Raw genomic sequence first — 14308 nt, 5'->3', positions numbered from 1 at the left:
ACTGCAAGTTGTAGGATATGTTTGAGTGTTTGGGATTTTTTTGCCTTTTTTTAACAGGCTTTTATTGACGGAAGTAGTATGGGAGAAAGTTTAAGTTTTGAGAGTCCTGGTTTCCAGTGGTCCAGGTTGGTAGAAATAGAGTCCAGAATAATGCGAGAGTGGCTTATTCCACTGCAACAGAACCTGCTGGGTCTCAGAGGACTTAAATGCCAAGAAATTACCTGGCTGTAATTTGTATGTTGTGGCAGTGCCAAGGGCTGAAATGTTGGCAGGGAAGGGTGTGGGGGGGGGAAAGCGGTGGAAGTATTACAATGAGCTTTAGTCAGCTGAGGTTGAACATAGGGCTCCTCACAGGGGAAGCCTGGTTTATTAGGCAATATGATCTCTCCCTGTGAGATCATACATCAAAACAGGTTGAGCCATGTCTACGGGCGTTACCCTGTGGAATTTGTAGATAGGGACAGGTTATACCTGCCAGTTCCAGGCACAGAGGCCAGTTATATTCTGCAGCTTCCAGAGGGAATAAGCCTCCTGAGGAGCACAGTTATTCTAACTTTCTTGTGGTAAGTCTGCTGAAAAGAGCTTCTCTTTCTTCCTCTTCTCCACCCCCTTTCAAATCTCAGTTTCCCTAACAATGAGGTGTGATGTGTGGTGTTTCCTTTATCAGCAGGCACCAATATCACTGCTGAGATCACAATGGCATGGTGGAAGGCTTGGGTAAGTAAAGAAAGTACTGAACTAAGACACCTTAGTTTCTTTGGCACTATATTAAGATAACTTATCAGCTGCACCAGGCACTGTGTGGGTATGAATTGTTTCCCTTTAAAAATAAATTTTTATTTATTTATTAAATTCGAATCAACCTCTTTATTGGTTTCCTGATTATAAAATAGCTTTTAGCACTTCCAAAACCATGGTTAAGGAAGGTGCTAACATGCTTCTGCCTTCAAGAAGACAAGGCTCTCCCTGCCCTTGAACTGAGTGGTGCAGGTTTATGGCTGTGTACCTTTGTGTTATGGGAATATGGCACTGGGGATTGGTGCAGCTAAGGTCTGCATTAAGTTTGAAAGCTGTGAGTTCCTTGTCCTCTTCTTCACCTCTGCAATCACTTCAGGGCACTGGCTTGTCCCCGTTTGGTCCCCAGTTGCTCTGGGACGCTGTGGTCATAGAGAGAGATGCGGTCTGCCAAGCCGCTGTGTCTGTCTTTTGATGGCTTTTGAATGCTGGTGCAACAATGTGGACTTGGACACTGTCAGTCTGCTGGGAGCCAGAAATACCATTTTTGTTCTTTTCTAAACTCTTGTGGCTTTGGAAGGTGTGTGATAGTTTGGGGGATGCCCATGGGTGCCCTGAGGCAGCATCCCACACAGTGGAGGCCAGGAGGCATCACTAGGGTGAAATGTAAGTTCTGCAGCCATTAAGGCAGCTCTCAGATTAGCTTCTGTGGAAGGCTAGGATTCCCCTGGGACTTAACTCCAGATATCTGGAGCTGAGGCCTGGGAGAGAGCTGCTGAAGAATGACATGAGATGGGGTGCAGCCTGTACACAGGGCTCTGGTGTGCTCTTCTCCCCCCGTTAAGGCTTTGCAGATGTGGTGCTGGTGGCCTACAAGGGACCTTTGCTGGTGAGGCTGGCAGAAGCTCTGTGCCAGGGAGTGCAGGGGAGCCATCCTACAGAGGGGAAATGACTTCACATGAATGTGACTACTTTTCAGACTCGTATTTTTGCAGCTGGGAGGTGTGGGAGCCAGAGAAGGGGAAAACACCTTGAGGGCACGGAACACCAAGCTCATTCCAAGCTATTTCCCAAGACTTCAGATAGAAAGATCTCCCAACCTTGGGTGTTGGGTTTTTTTTTTTTTTTTTTTGGTTTGTTGATTTTTATTTTTTTTTAACATTAAAACTGTAGCGTTCCTTCCTGGTGATCTACCTCCGCCTCCCTGTTTCCTTTTGGAAGTTAGTTTAGTACAACTACAGATATGAGGAGAAGAGGAGATAGCAATGGAAGGGTGATAGAAATTGTTTAGGTTCTTAAAATCCTTCAGAAAAAATGCAATTCAAAAGCAAACAATGAAAGATGGGAAACTCAGAAGTTTTCCACTGAAAAAAAAAACACAGTAATCCCATTTGTCATCCACGTTTTGGGTTTTTGATAATGATTTGGGTGATGATTTGGAAATGTTTTGGCAGGAAAGTTTTAATTCCCTTACTCTCCGTTTATAGGTGAAAAGCTTTCCAAAGCATCAGTTGTAGAGTACATGTATTACATTGCTTTTGTGCCAATTATTCATCTATGACTGGCACAAATACTTTGAGTAGTTTCAGTTAGATAATTATAACATCAATCCTTCTGGAAAACAAGACCAAGCTGAACAGGGTTTCTCTGGAAACCAATTGTGATTGTACCTGTGCTGGAACACAGAGGATCAGCCTATAAGTGAGTTATAAGTAAGCTACTTGAGCCAGCATGGGCTGTAATGTTCCTTAGAATTAATACCAAAAAAGGATCATTGTTGATTTGTTTCCACTCCCTCCAAATGAAAGTTGAGCTTTGCACTGCTTCTCACCCTGAGTCACCAGGCGCAGATCCAGCGCATTTTTGACGTGGGCCCTTGAGTGCAGCTAGAGAGGACTGTGCAGCTTTTTCAGAGCAAAATCAGGCAGATGAGTGTAACCTGCTTTCCAGGGAGATCTGCTGGTACTAGCTAATTTCACAGAGAAGCAGAAAAGTAGCACTTGCACGGGTCTTGCTAGTTCTGTCAACCCACCTATTCTGAGCTTATGATAAACATTTGGAGATGGCTTTTTCTGCAGTGACAGCTTCACTACAGCCTTAAGCTTGCTACTCAGTAACCAGTGGGACTCAGAGCTGCATTGGGTTAGAAGTTTCCTGTTAATGCTGTTTCTTCCTTAGCAGCTCTCTCTGCCAGGAGCAGGGTGTGGTGGTGCAGGAGGCTAACCCTGGGCTGCCTGGAAAGCAAACATCAGTGAGTTGAAGGGTTCTCTCAGTTCTTGCTCTTTGTTGAACATACTGCTTCCTTCAGAGCTCATCATGAAACACCTACAAACTATATCTACCAGTAGAGCACTGGAGACAAGCACACCCGAGTTGGTTTGCCAGAGCCATCCTGAGCATCTTTGCAGTGCAGGGTGGCTATGCCTTTAACTATGGCACAACAGTGTACATGGCATTTGTTGGCTCAGGGGCACCTGTTAGTAATCTTCCAGAGTCAGGAATGCAGGTCTTGAGAGAAATTTCCACAAGCTTTTTTTACCTGGCAAGGACTGCTTGAAGGTTAGCTCTGGGGAGGACTTGAACATCCTGGAGGGACTCTAGGAGGAGAAGAGAAAAACATTCTGTCACATAGGGAACAGGAGCAGGATGGGTTTGCAGCGGAGCAGGAGGTTGCTAGGTGGTACTTGGAGGTCAGTGTTATGCAAGTAAGATGGGACAACATTTGCAATTACTTCTGGTCTGTAAGCTCTGTTCTGAAGGTGTTTTTTATCTGTCTGTGAGACTGTCCCCATAGGAAAATTCATCAAGTCATCCTGATATAATTAGTTCAATATTAATCATATCCATACAAGTTCATTTATGAGTACGCTGCAGTTTTCTGGGCAGCTTCCACTGCCAAAGAAGAGAAAACTGTGTCCATTGCTGGAGTAAAGTGATGATGACTTATGAGTAACCATTCACATACCTCCCTGTTGACAGGACATTGTTGGTGAAGGTGTCAATATATTCAAGCTCATTACCTTGATTAATGGCTTTAGTTAAAGTGAAGCTCTTAATCCTGAGTTCTGGTTTATGGCCTCGCTGCTTTCTCAGTGTGTCTTTCTGCTCCTGGAAATAGCTTAGGGGTCTGTCTGGAGGGTTCCTATGTAGTTGGTTCTCAGCTTGGGGAGGAGATTTTTGTAGCTGCACTTCTCTGGTTGGATCTGTTCCTTCAAAGCAGCCTCTGAGTCCAAATCCTTCCAGCAGAGGTCCTTTCTTATGTAAAACTAGTTGTATTTGAGTGAAGGAGCTGCAGAAAAAAGCTGTTGCCTAGAAAAGTGGTTTCTGAGAAGATACGTATTCCACTAAACCCAAAAGGCTATGCGTTAAACCATTCTGTACTGAAGCACTGGAAAACACAGTTCCTGATAGCACTGTGGTGGAGAGCATGCATGCTCTGAAGCAGTATAAAAAGGATTGAATAGGAAAGTCCAGGATACTCTGTTTTTCTGCCAGACTACCTGCAGCTAATAATGGTTGCAACAGTGCTTGACCTCATTTTTCCTGCCAGGAGCCAGAGGCTGATACAGGCAGGTGGAGGCAAGAAACTTGAGTGTACAATCCAAAATACCTTCTTTTCAGATGCTGAAAAGCAGTAACAAAAAGTGCACTCTTTTTTATTATTTTTCAGAGTGAAGAGGAGGGCAAGCCTGTGATAGGGGTTTATTCAAACTTTGACCCTACACCTGATGCTCAAACTCTCTACAAGGCCATGAAAGGGCTTGGTGAGTTGACTCCAGCCACATGTGTAAATTCTATGTTGTGTTTATGATTTCTCAGATGAATGCCATTCATTAAGGGAATTGTAGACAGATGACACATTTTATGTGGGAAAATTCTAAATTAATTAAAAAAAATAATTTCTACAAGACATACTTGAAATTTCACATAATGAAGGCAATAAACAAGGGAAGGCTCTGTGATTACTTGAGACTATTATTATTCTGTACACTGTGTTTATGGCTTATTGTTGCTCTCCATAGGGACTGATGAACAAGCTATAATTGAAGTCCTAACCAAGAGGAGCAACAAGCAGCGGCAAGAGATTGCCAAATCCTTCAAAGCACAGTTTGGAAAGGTGCTTCCAAAACAAAGCCGTATTCAGTCACTGTGTTTCACTGTGTGTGGGATGTAGTAAATGGGTGTACAGTTCATCTTGCAGGCATGGTGTAAACAACACGCAGATCTTTTTCAAACAGGCTAATGTTTAATTGTAAAGCCTGAGGTGAATAAGTGAAATTTATTTTTGGTGGGATAAACCGGTTTCCCCCTAAAGATTGTAATTTCCTTCTAAAAGGTATCTTGACTGGAATATTCTTTGGAAAAAAAAAAATATTTTGTCTTATACTGCAATTTTTTAATTGTTTTTGAACCCATAACAAAAATTTGTACTCTGCTAAATTGCCTTTTGAGTAGAATATTGAGTTGGTTTGGGGCTCTTTTAAATATAAAGGAAGTACAATTTAAATACTTATTTCGTTACATTTATTTGGAAGTTCTAAAAATGAAAACATACTGCAGTCTTTATGTGACTGTCTTTCCATCTTTGATAAAATATTTGGGGGGGGGGGGGGTTTGTGCTGCAAACTCTTCCCACTATGGAGCCAACTGTGTGAGAGTTGTGTCTAAAGGAGTGGGGGAGGGGAATGTATTGGAAAAGAAGAATATAGGCTATTGGGTCAGTATAGAAATGGGAATCCCCAGTGACCTTGATGGAAAAGAAGCTGCCTTGCAGTCATCTAAGAGAAGGAAGTAAACATATGCAGGGCTGAGTACAGGACAACGAATAGAATGCTTGTGTCCTATGTACCCACTAAAACAGAGTGAGTCGTACCCTAAAAAACTATATTATAATGACAGGAAAATGTGAAGCCTGTCCTTAAACAGACTGGGTGCTAGATTCTGCAGATGTCCTGGGTGCACGTGCAAGCTTTGGATATTGTCTATGTCCCTTGCTCAGTTCAAGGCCTTCAGTTGCCTCTTCTGCTCCCTGTCTAAAACAGGTTAGAGGAAGTTCTTTATCTTTCCTACTCTGATGCTGAATTAATGACATCTGGGAGACACTAGAGCACTGGAGCAGTGAGAAATGTGGATGGACCTAGGCAAAATTCACTTTGGAGTTACATGTCCTTTCCAGCTTCAAGATCTTTTCTCAAAAAACTATCAACACTGATGTCATTCAGCTTCATGGATGTAGGTCATAGGGATGGAAACAGCATTAGGCAGTAGAGATCATTTGAGGCTCTTTATGTAACTTGTGTGTGTTCAACAGGATCTGATTGATAGCCTGAGATCTGAATTGAGTGGCAACTTTGAGAGGCTCATTGTAGCTCTCATGTACCCCCCATACAAATATGAAGCCAAGGAGCTGTATGATGCCATGAAGGTAAGACAATTGCATTCTGGTACTTTGGTAGCATAGACAAAGTATTAACTTCTTGTAATTGTTTATTGATGCAAATGATAGTAACTAGACTGGTAGGTGATTAAGTTCATAATCAACAGTACCCTTTGAGAAGTAGTTTGTTGTACTATCAGTGTATACTCAAAATACTGAACTATTTAGGGATGTAAGTGAGTTTCTGAGCGTATATGTCTCAGAGTCTGAGTAAGACAACAGAAGAACCAAATTCTCCTTTGGCAGAAGATGAATATCCATAGATGAGATTCCAGCTAAACATCTCTTCAATACTTTCTGCAATGTGACTCTCATGAACAGACTCAATTACGCTGGGCCTAAGCTATTGCCATGATAGCCCCATCTGAGGAGACAAACCTTTAAGAATTCAAAGAAGTTGGTTTCTTCAAAGAAAATTAGATTTCTTGGGATCCTACCTATTGGCATAGTATCTTTTAGTGTTATAAGGATGGACTGAGAAGACAAGCATTGGTATCCCCACATCCCTCTAATATGGCTCATCATCAAAGGGTCCAGATCCATAAATGCACTAAAGAAATACAGGGTTAAATGAATTCTTCACAGACTGAGTGCCTCAGTAAATGGTTCTGCACCCTAGCCAAATATGCTTTGTGTCTCCGCCTTTCATGCTGGCAGTGTAACAGCTCAGTACACAGCCTGACATTTTGCTGCCATCAGACTCCCCACTTGACCATCTTTCTTTACCTTTTTCTCCATTGTTTTCTATGAAAGGGTGTGGGAACAAGTGAAGATGTTATCATAGAGATCCTGGCATCACGAACAAAGGCGCAGATCAAAGAGATTATCAAGGCATACAAAGAAGGTAAAGTGCTCGGGGCTCTGATTTATGTGGTCATAGCAATGTGTTGCCTGATTGCACAGCAGCAGGGGTGTTACCAGCTAGCAGTGTCAGCAGAAAAATGGGATTTTAAGAGCAAGAAGGTACAACATGACTGCCTTCAGCCTGCCAAACAGAATGTGGCTATGTTGAGTGAATCTGAAAATCCCTTTCTTCCAGTCAGAGGAAAAGGACAGCAAATCACAAATTTTGTCTGTGGGGCCAAGCCCAATATAGTCACAATGCAAATAAAACTACCATCTTCTTTAGATGGGCTGTAGGTGGAAATCTATCAAACACGTTTGTAACTCTTTCTCTTAAAGTGTATTTCTAATATCAGTTATGAGTTTATGCCCTTGTCACTGGAGCTAGTGGTATACTCTGCTGGGAATGCCTGTCTGGGTGTTGCTGAGGGTGTATGCTGATCTCAGTCTGCATTTTCCACTAGCAACTTTCTTGACTACTGTCAGGCCGTTGTGGGTACTTATGTAACAACCAAATAAACTCTTCCATTGTCTTTCTCTTTTCCTTGTGTAGAATATGGTTCTGATCTGGAGCACGACATAGCATCGGAAACAAGTGGCTACTTCAAACAGATTCTAGTTTGCCTTCTTCAGGTGATGTTAGAAAAAGATGTTCTATTTGTCTCTTCGTTCTTGGAGAAGACATGCAATAGAGTGGACAATGCAATCATGCCCATCACAAACTATGGGCACATAGATGTCACTTGGACTGGTTCTCTGTGTTTTCAACTTCAATGTGACTGAGGCAGGGAACTCTCCCTTAGCAGCCAAGGCTAAGAACTAAGCTCTGCTGCAGGAGAACACCTCACTTATACATATGCATAAAGTCACTATATTTTACAGGGACTTTAGATATCTATACTTCAAAAAAAGCAACTACAGAAAAGCAGTTCTCCTTATGATTCATTACTATTCCAGAGTCTGCTCCTCAATACTGAGAGCATATTTAGATGCATTTATCCTACTGAATTTTCTAAGCTTTCCTGCCCAGCAGCAGATTAACTTAGCAACTTCTTGGCTTTACTTAATATTATTGTTTTTTTTTTTTTTTTTTAGTCAAGAAGTTAGCAGTCGTATTGCCTGAAACATTAACAAATGAGTGCTCTGCAAAAGTAGCTGAGAAAAAATAATCCATCTAGAATTTACTCTCTCTTCATTGCATGGAAGATAACTACTTGCTCTCATGAATTATCTGCTTTCTTCCCATAGGGTGAGAGGGACAATGCCTCTCTCTACGTGGATACAGCATTGGCTCGCCAGGATGCAGAGGTACATTCAAATACCTGTAACAGTGATATGCTTGTATCTCACCTGTCTTGAGTCTCAGAGGTGACAGAGTTCTGATTAGCATGGGGTTGGAGCAATAATATCTGGGGGAGGAATTGTCTTGAAGAAGCAGCAGCTTTGGGTTCTTCAGGTTTGCCTGCGCTGCTGAACCTTTTTGTTCCTAAGAGGAGTGATGAGAAGTGGTCTCAGATTCAGTTGCTTTTGACATGTGGAAGCATACGGGCATTGTGGAGTGGGATGTTGAAGGGTAGGGAAGAAATTTCAGTAGCGTTGTTTGCTACTCTAATTGCGGCAGGAAGGGTGGAGGCAGTAGCTGCCTTCACTAGAAGACACAGCCAAGGGTCTACAGTCAACTATCCAGGATAATCCAGTTCATATAGTATTTTAGGCTACTTCAAGCCATGTGACCAAAGCGATATCTTAAGCCAAACTCTATGCCTTTACCGGTTCCATGCACAGAAAAAGTAATGATAGTGTGTTAAATCACAGACTCTCTTTTCTGCTGGGGAGAAGATAAAGGGCACTGATGAGATACAGTTCATCACCATTCTGTGCAAGAGGAGTGCTACACACTTGCTGAAAGGTATGAAGCAGTCCATGCTGCCAAGCTTCTAAAACAGGAAAAAATCCTTGCCAAAAACAAGAGGCAGAGCTATAGATGTCAAAGCTTGGGTGGTCAGAAATAATCACTTTAATCTGCCTACAAATCCTTGGCTAATCAGTGCCCAAAAGCTGTCAGCAGCTTCTGTGAGAGCTTATGAAGACCTAGTGCCACTGATAATCAGATTGCTTATATAGGATCCTGATAAAGCAGCAGTGGCTACATGATAAAGTTATTTTTATAAGCTCAAGGAGAGTGTCTCTTTCTGACCAGGTAGGAACATGCTCTCGTGATTCCTTGGACCTGAGTTCCTCTGGGGAAAAAAAAAGTCAGTGATAAGGCCTGTTATTGTACAGTGCTGTAGAACTGCAGGGCACTTCTTGCAGCTCACCCCTGGATTCTTCTGGGACAATCAGAGGCTGCTTAGGAGGAACGATACTAACCCAGCCCCAGCTAAGGGAGATATCAGCTCCATGTTGGTTGGCGACCCTGCCCATAGCAGCAGGGTTGAAACTCAATGATCTTTGTGATCCTTTTCAACCCAGGCCATTCTATGAAACAGAGACTTGGTCTTGTCATCTCAAGACTTCTGAGTCAGTCTAAGGCTCTGACTGGAATTGTGTTATGTATGCTGAATCTAAGCACTTCAACTACTGTTTAAATTTACTGGAGCTCAATTGATAAAGTCATCTGTTGATGAACTAGGATGGCTGAGCTTTCTCAAGCTGAAGTCTTCTGGAATAGTCTTCTAGTCCCTGGAGGCCAGCTCCCTCCTGTGTTTTCAAACTTCATTTCGCAATGGCTCTGAGAAAAAGGAAGTGGCTTCTGGTCTTTGAGCTTCTGGTCTTTGACTGTGCTTGCCTTTAAGAACTGATCTGCAACAGTTGATTTAGATGTGACCAATCTTTGAGGCCTACTCAATCATGAAGAAAATGAATCTAATTTCCTCTGCACTAAGGCAGACTATAAGAGCTATTTTTAAAAATGCACATGTATTTGTTGCAACTTATTTTTGTGAATATGGAGAACAGGTCTGAGTTGACAAGGTTTGTATCCATTCATCTGTTCTGTAGTATTGCCTTTCACCAATGTATCTGAGTGTTAATGTTTTAGCAATATGACCTTGAATGCTGTGCAAACTTCAGGATGATGTTCATTGCATTAAACAGCACTATTCCTTCTTTGTTAGCTTAAAAGCCAGGAATCAAAACAGAGGTCTGTACTTTAGAACCAGAATTTGAATCAACTGGTGTTTCCCTTACATATGCTGTTGCTGATACTTTACATGGGCTTTTAAATATCTTGGAATAACAACCTGCTTTGTTTTGTTTTGTTTGAGTAGTGCTTTAAATTGTGGTTGAAATTAGTTTTTCTGAGCTGTTGATGTAATTTAAAAGTCCAAGTCCATGAGGAGCACAGACTGAGACTTAATTTGATTCTTTTTTTTATACTAGTGACATCAACAAGAATGAGGCAAGTGATAGGGGTGTGTCTGTCATTCTGTAGCCTACTTCATTTGAGTGGTTAAGTGCAGGGATGAAAGATCAGATTTCCAAACAGAAAGTGACTGAATTTGCATTTTCAAATGAAGGCCAGGAATTAAGTCCCTGATTAAGTCATTCTGTGTACACAGAGGTAAGTACTGCTTTCTTTGGGATGGCACTTCTGTCACCACTACCATTGTTTTTTTTAACTGATTTCTGGGCTTGTCTAATGCTGACTGAAACTGGTTAGGATGCGGCCATTTCAGAGGGATTTTTGTTTTCCTATCGCCACACAAGCGTTACATCTGAATATTGGGCAAAAAATGCCTGAGCACTTGTTTGGTGAAAATTCAAAGTGCTTTGTTTTTCAAACAGTGTTTGAAGAATACCAGAAACTTGCCGGTAAAAGCATAGAAGACAGTATCAAGAGCGAAACTAAAGGCTCACTGGAGGATGCTATGCTGGCTATTGGTAAGAGAGCTCTCCTTCCCTTTCTTTAGTCCAAGTTTGTTGTCTTTCCTCCTGTAACAGTTGACAACTATTAGATGGATATACTTCATAAAGCTTTCTAGTGGGAAATATAGGGTCCTCAGCTCATGTCCTGGGAGCAGAGGCTGAATGACTGGAAATGGTGTTGAATCTGCTGCTCTGGACTGCAATTACCATTGATTCTTACTGAGCTTTTTTATGTGCCTAGTGAGATGCACAAGGAATATCCGTCAATACTTTGCAGAGAGGCTGTACCATGCTTTAAAGGTAAGACTTTTTTATGGCAACAAACTTTTTTTTTTTATCATACTAGACTCAACTGCAACTTGGCTCCTGCCAATGCCATTTAGAAGAGCCAATGTTGTGGAGAAGTCCAACAAATTAAAAGATCTTCTTTGCAATGATAGCAGAATTCCTTCATATACCTTGGGTGGAAGAGAGCACTTCAAGCTTGAGATACCAAGGAAATCAATCTTTTTTGGCTTAGGAGTTTATGAGGATCCCAGTCTCACCTTCTGTAATGTGGAAAAAAAAGTTCTGGAAGAAGCCCCAGAGCAGTCTGCAAGAGCTTATCCCTTGAATGCTTACTAACACTGCAGGCTGATGTATCTGTTATTCCAGGGGGCTGGCACTGATGACGGGACCCTGATAAGGGTGATTGTTTCTCGAAATGAAGTTGACTTAAATCTTATCAAGGATGAATTCAGGCGGATTGCAGGACAACCTCTCTCCAGCATGATTGTGGTAAGCAACATCTCGATATGATGGTTCTTAGTCATTGTGTGCGTTCCTAACTTCCCCAACACTGTGGGATGCTTTTGTGGTGGTTTTTCAGTGCAAAATATTTCTGCTAAGTTTACAGTTCTTCATTAGGCATGTTAGAAATCATCTCATTGGTGTGTGTGTGTGTGTGTGTGTATGTACATGAAAGGTGAGTCAGGCTGTGTGTTCTGTTGGTAACTTGGGCAAAGCCAAACCTGAGGAGAGACTGTTGTAGGCTTTTTATGTGTACTTCACTGTCTCTTAAATGAATCCTAAATTCATCTAATCTTCCTCTTTATACCTTTCCCATGCTGCTGTGCCATTTTTGCCTCTCTGCTGTCCTTAACTACCCTAAGCTAGTGTGATGTAAGTCAAAGCAGTTGTGATTTTTTTTTTTTTAAGATTATTTACCACCACATGCAGACCTGGTCCATGTTGTGGTAAGCTAAGTCTATAAACCAAACTTTGTCAAAGCTTACTGTATCTTTTGGGGTATGGTTCTTAGTGAATGACCCTTCCCTGGCAAAAAGCCATGTTTTCTATTGGGGCTGAAATGCTGGGTTTTATCACTTGCTGGATAAGGACTCTGGGGCATTTGTTTCCCCTAGTGCAAATGGCACAAGAGCCCTATCCTTATCAGTCCCCATGGGAAGTCTTATTATATAATGAAGGTCCTTTCTTCTAATTGACACTGTCAGTGTCTGTCACATTGATTGATGATCAGTCTGCAAGGGTGTGTATGGAATACTCATTCCTTCTGAGAAGCTGAAATGTCTTCACACCTGTCATCACAAAATATTCAAAGGGAGAAAAATGTTTACCTCGGGACGTGCTCTGCAGTACTTTAGACCAAAGAGACCACCATATCTGTGCCTTTCTTAAACATGTCATTTCTCAGGGCTAACTGCCTTTTCGCTTTCTGTAAGGGAGGGAACACTACATGAATTTCCTGAACACAAGTCTCGGTTTCTCTTGTTTGTGCTGACCATCTCTACTGATCTGTGGAATGGAGCCCTCACCAACTGATCACCAGGATTCCAAATAGAATACTTGATAAATATTGTGGCTCTTTTTTGCAGGCAGAAGCTATGGGCTTCATTTCTCTGTTCACTTTGCATGGTTTCAGCTGGCTGAAAGTCAGGTTCTCTCTTTCCGAAGTGTTTTTCTTGTTGGGGGCATATTCCATCCACTGATAAAGGCAGCAGGGGGACTTTTGTATTCACCTTTTTATTTTTTTTCTCCTACCAGGATGACACCAGTGGTGATTACAAGACAGCCTTGCTGAATCTCTGTGGCAGTGACTGACAAAATCTAGGAAGATAATGAAATGGCTACAAAGAGGAAATTACATTTTTCAGGCACCTCTTCATTTACACATAGAAAATCTTTGCACTGATCCAAGTCAGGGAGAAAATGATCAAACTGAAGATATCCAAAGCTCCCTGAGGGCACGGTTGCTCAGTGCACATTAAAATCTGTTCACTTTGCTAACAGTTTTAGAAACACTTCCAATTACGTTTGGGGTGTTTTTTTTTTTTTTTCAGCTTCAATTTGAATCTGTGCAGCTTTCCTTTTCTTTTAACACATTGTGAAGGGAAGAAGTTTCTGATCCTTTAAGCGCTTGTTTCTGGCATTTATCCTGATTTCTCACCTGGACAAAAATGTATTTTTAATTTTAAAATGTATTGTGAATAGCAAGGAGGGTTTCCTCACTTATTCTTCGGGGTATGAGGGCCAGATGTACAATTAAATGCCCCTCAGATAGGAGCATCCTGCTGTGGGTGCTTTGTCCTGGACTCCTTCACCTGTCCAATCTGATGATCAATCCCAGCACAAGCTGAGGTTTAAGCAACCTTTCAGTCAGATAACAACCATAAGCTGCTGGGCATGTTCCTCAAGTACCACCCAAACATCCTGAGGCACAGCAGAATCAAGGCTTTCAAGTAGCACATATCTGATTTGCTACCCTTGGTCTAGTGTATCTTTTATCTGCTTTCCACATTCTGCCTGAACAAGCAGCACTGGCACTGGGACAGATTTCTTCTATGAACCCCCTGACAGTGCCTTGTGTGATGCCACTCTGGTGTCTGATGAGGGCTGGCTAATAAAGAAGCTGGGCTGAGGAGAATTTTGTTATGAGTAATACGGAGGTGTTCAGAGGGATAACTTTTTCTTTTTAATGAGGATGATGCATATCTTTGTGGTTTGGGGAGAAGAAAGTATATTTGGTAAATACAATGTCTTGGCTAAAACAAAAATGACTTCTAATAAATAGTTTTAAGCAAAGTACAGAACTTCTTCACAGTGTAATTTTCAGTGGCCTGGTTGCTGATTATGTGTTCTTCCTGCTGAAGTCTCTTCTTCTCCTCTAAAATCAGAAGTGTCCTATGCAAATGCATATCATACATTGAAAAGGGGGAAAAGAAAGTTTTTCTTTTTCATGGAAGAATATGTGCTCAGGCTGAGCCATAAACATCCTCGTTGCTACTGCTGAGTAAGCAGGTTTTTGGTTGTTTTTACAGATGTTGGGGAAAGAGAAAATTGCCTTCAATGCATATTTCTGAACTACTTGGTAGTTTTGTATTGCAGGTGGGTTTTTTTGTGTGTGGTTTTTGTTTTTTTTTTTTGCCT

General features: G+C 41.7%; 1 protein-coding gene across 2 annotated transcripts; it reads left to right on the top strand.

Annotated features, from left to right (window-relative positions):
- The first annotated feature begins 525 nt into the window (after positions 1 to 525).
- ANXA8L1 (annexin A8-like 1) lies at positions 526 to 13966 on the top strand. 2 transcript variants are annotated; one of them, XM_015288444.4, is made up of 13 exons: positions 526 to 563; positions 671 to 717; positions 4406 to 4499; positions 4758 to 4852; positions 6047 to 6160; positions 6926 to 7016; positions 7569 to 7648; positions 8264 to 8323; positions 8831 to 8924; positions 10802 to 10897; positions 11124 to 11182; positions 11537 to 11659; positions 12926 to 13966. In XM_015288444.4, the coding sequence occupies exons 2-13, from the start codon at positions 697 to 699 to the stop codon at positions 12980 to 12982; spliced, it is 984 nt and encodes a 327-aa protein (XP_015143930.2). In that variant the 5' UTR covers positions 526 to 563; positions 671 to 696; the 3' UTR covers positions 12983 to 13966. The 2 variants fall into 2 exon arrangements, with proteins under 2 accessions (XP_015143930.2, XP_421646.2); XM_421646.8 differs by having other exon boundaries at positions 668 to 717.
- Positions 13967 to 14308: the final 342 nt, after the last annotated feature.

The sequence above is a fragment of the Gallus gallus genome, chromosome 6 (assembly GCF_016699485.2).
Source record: "Gallus gallus isolate bGalGal1 chromosome 6, bGalGal1.mat.broiler.GRCg7b, whole genome shotgun sequence".
NCBI lineage: Eukaryota > Metazoa > Chordata > Aves > Galliformes > Phasianidae > Gallus > Gallus gallus.
Note: the sequence above shows the minus strand (reverse complement) of the source record. Positions and strands in the feature narration are given on the sequence as shown.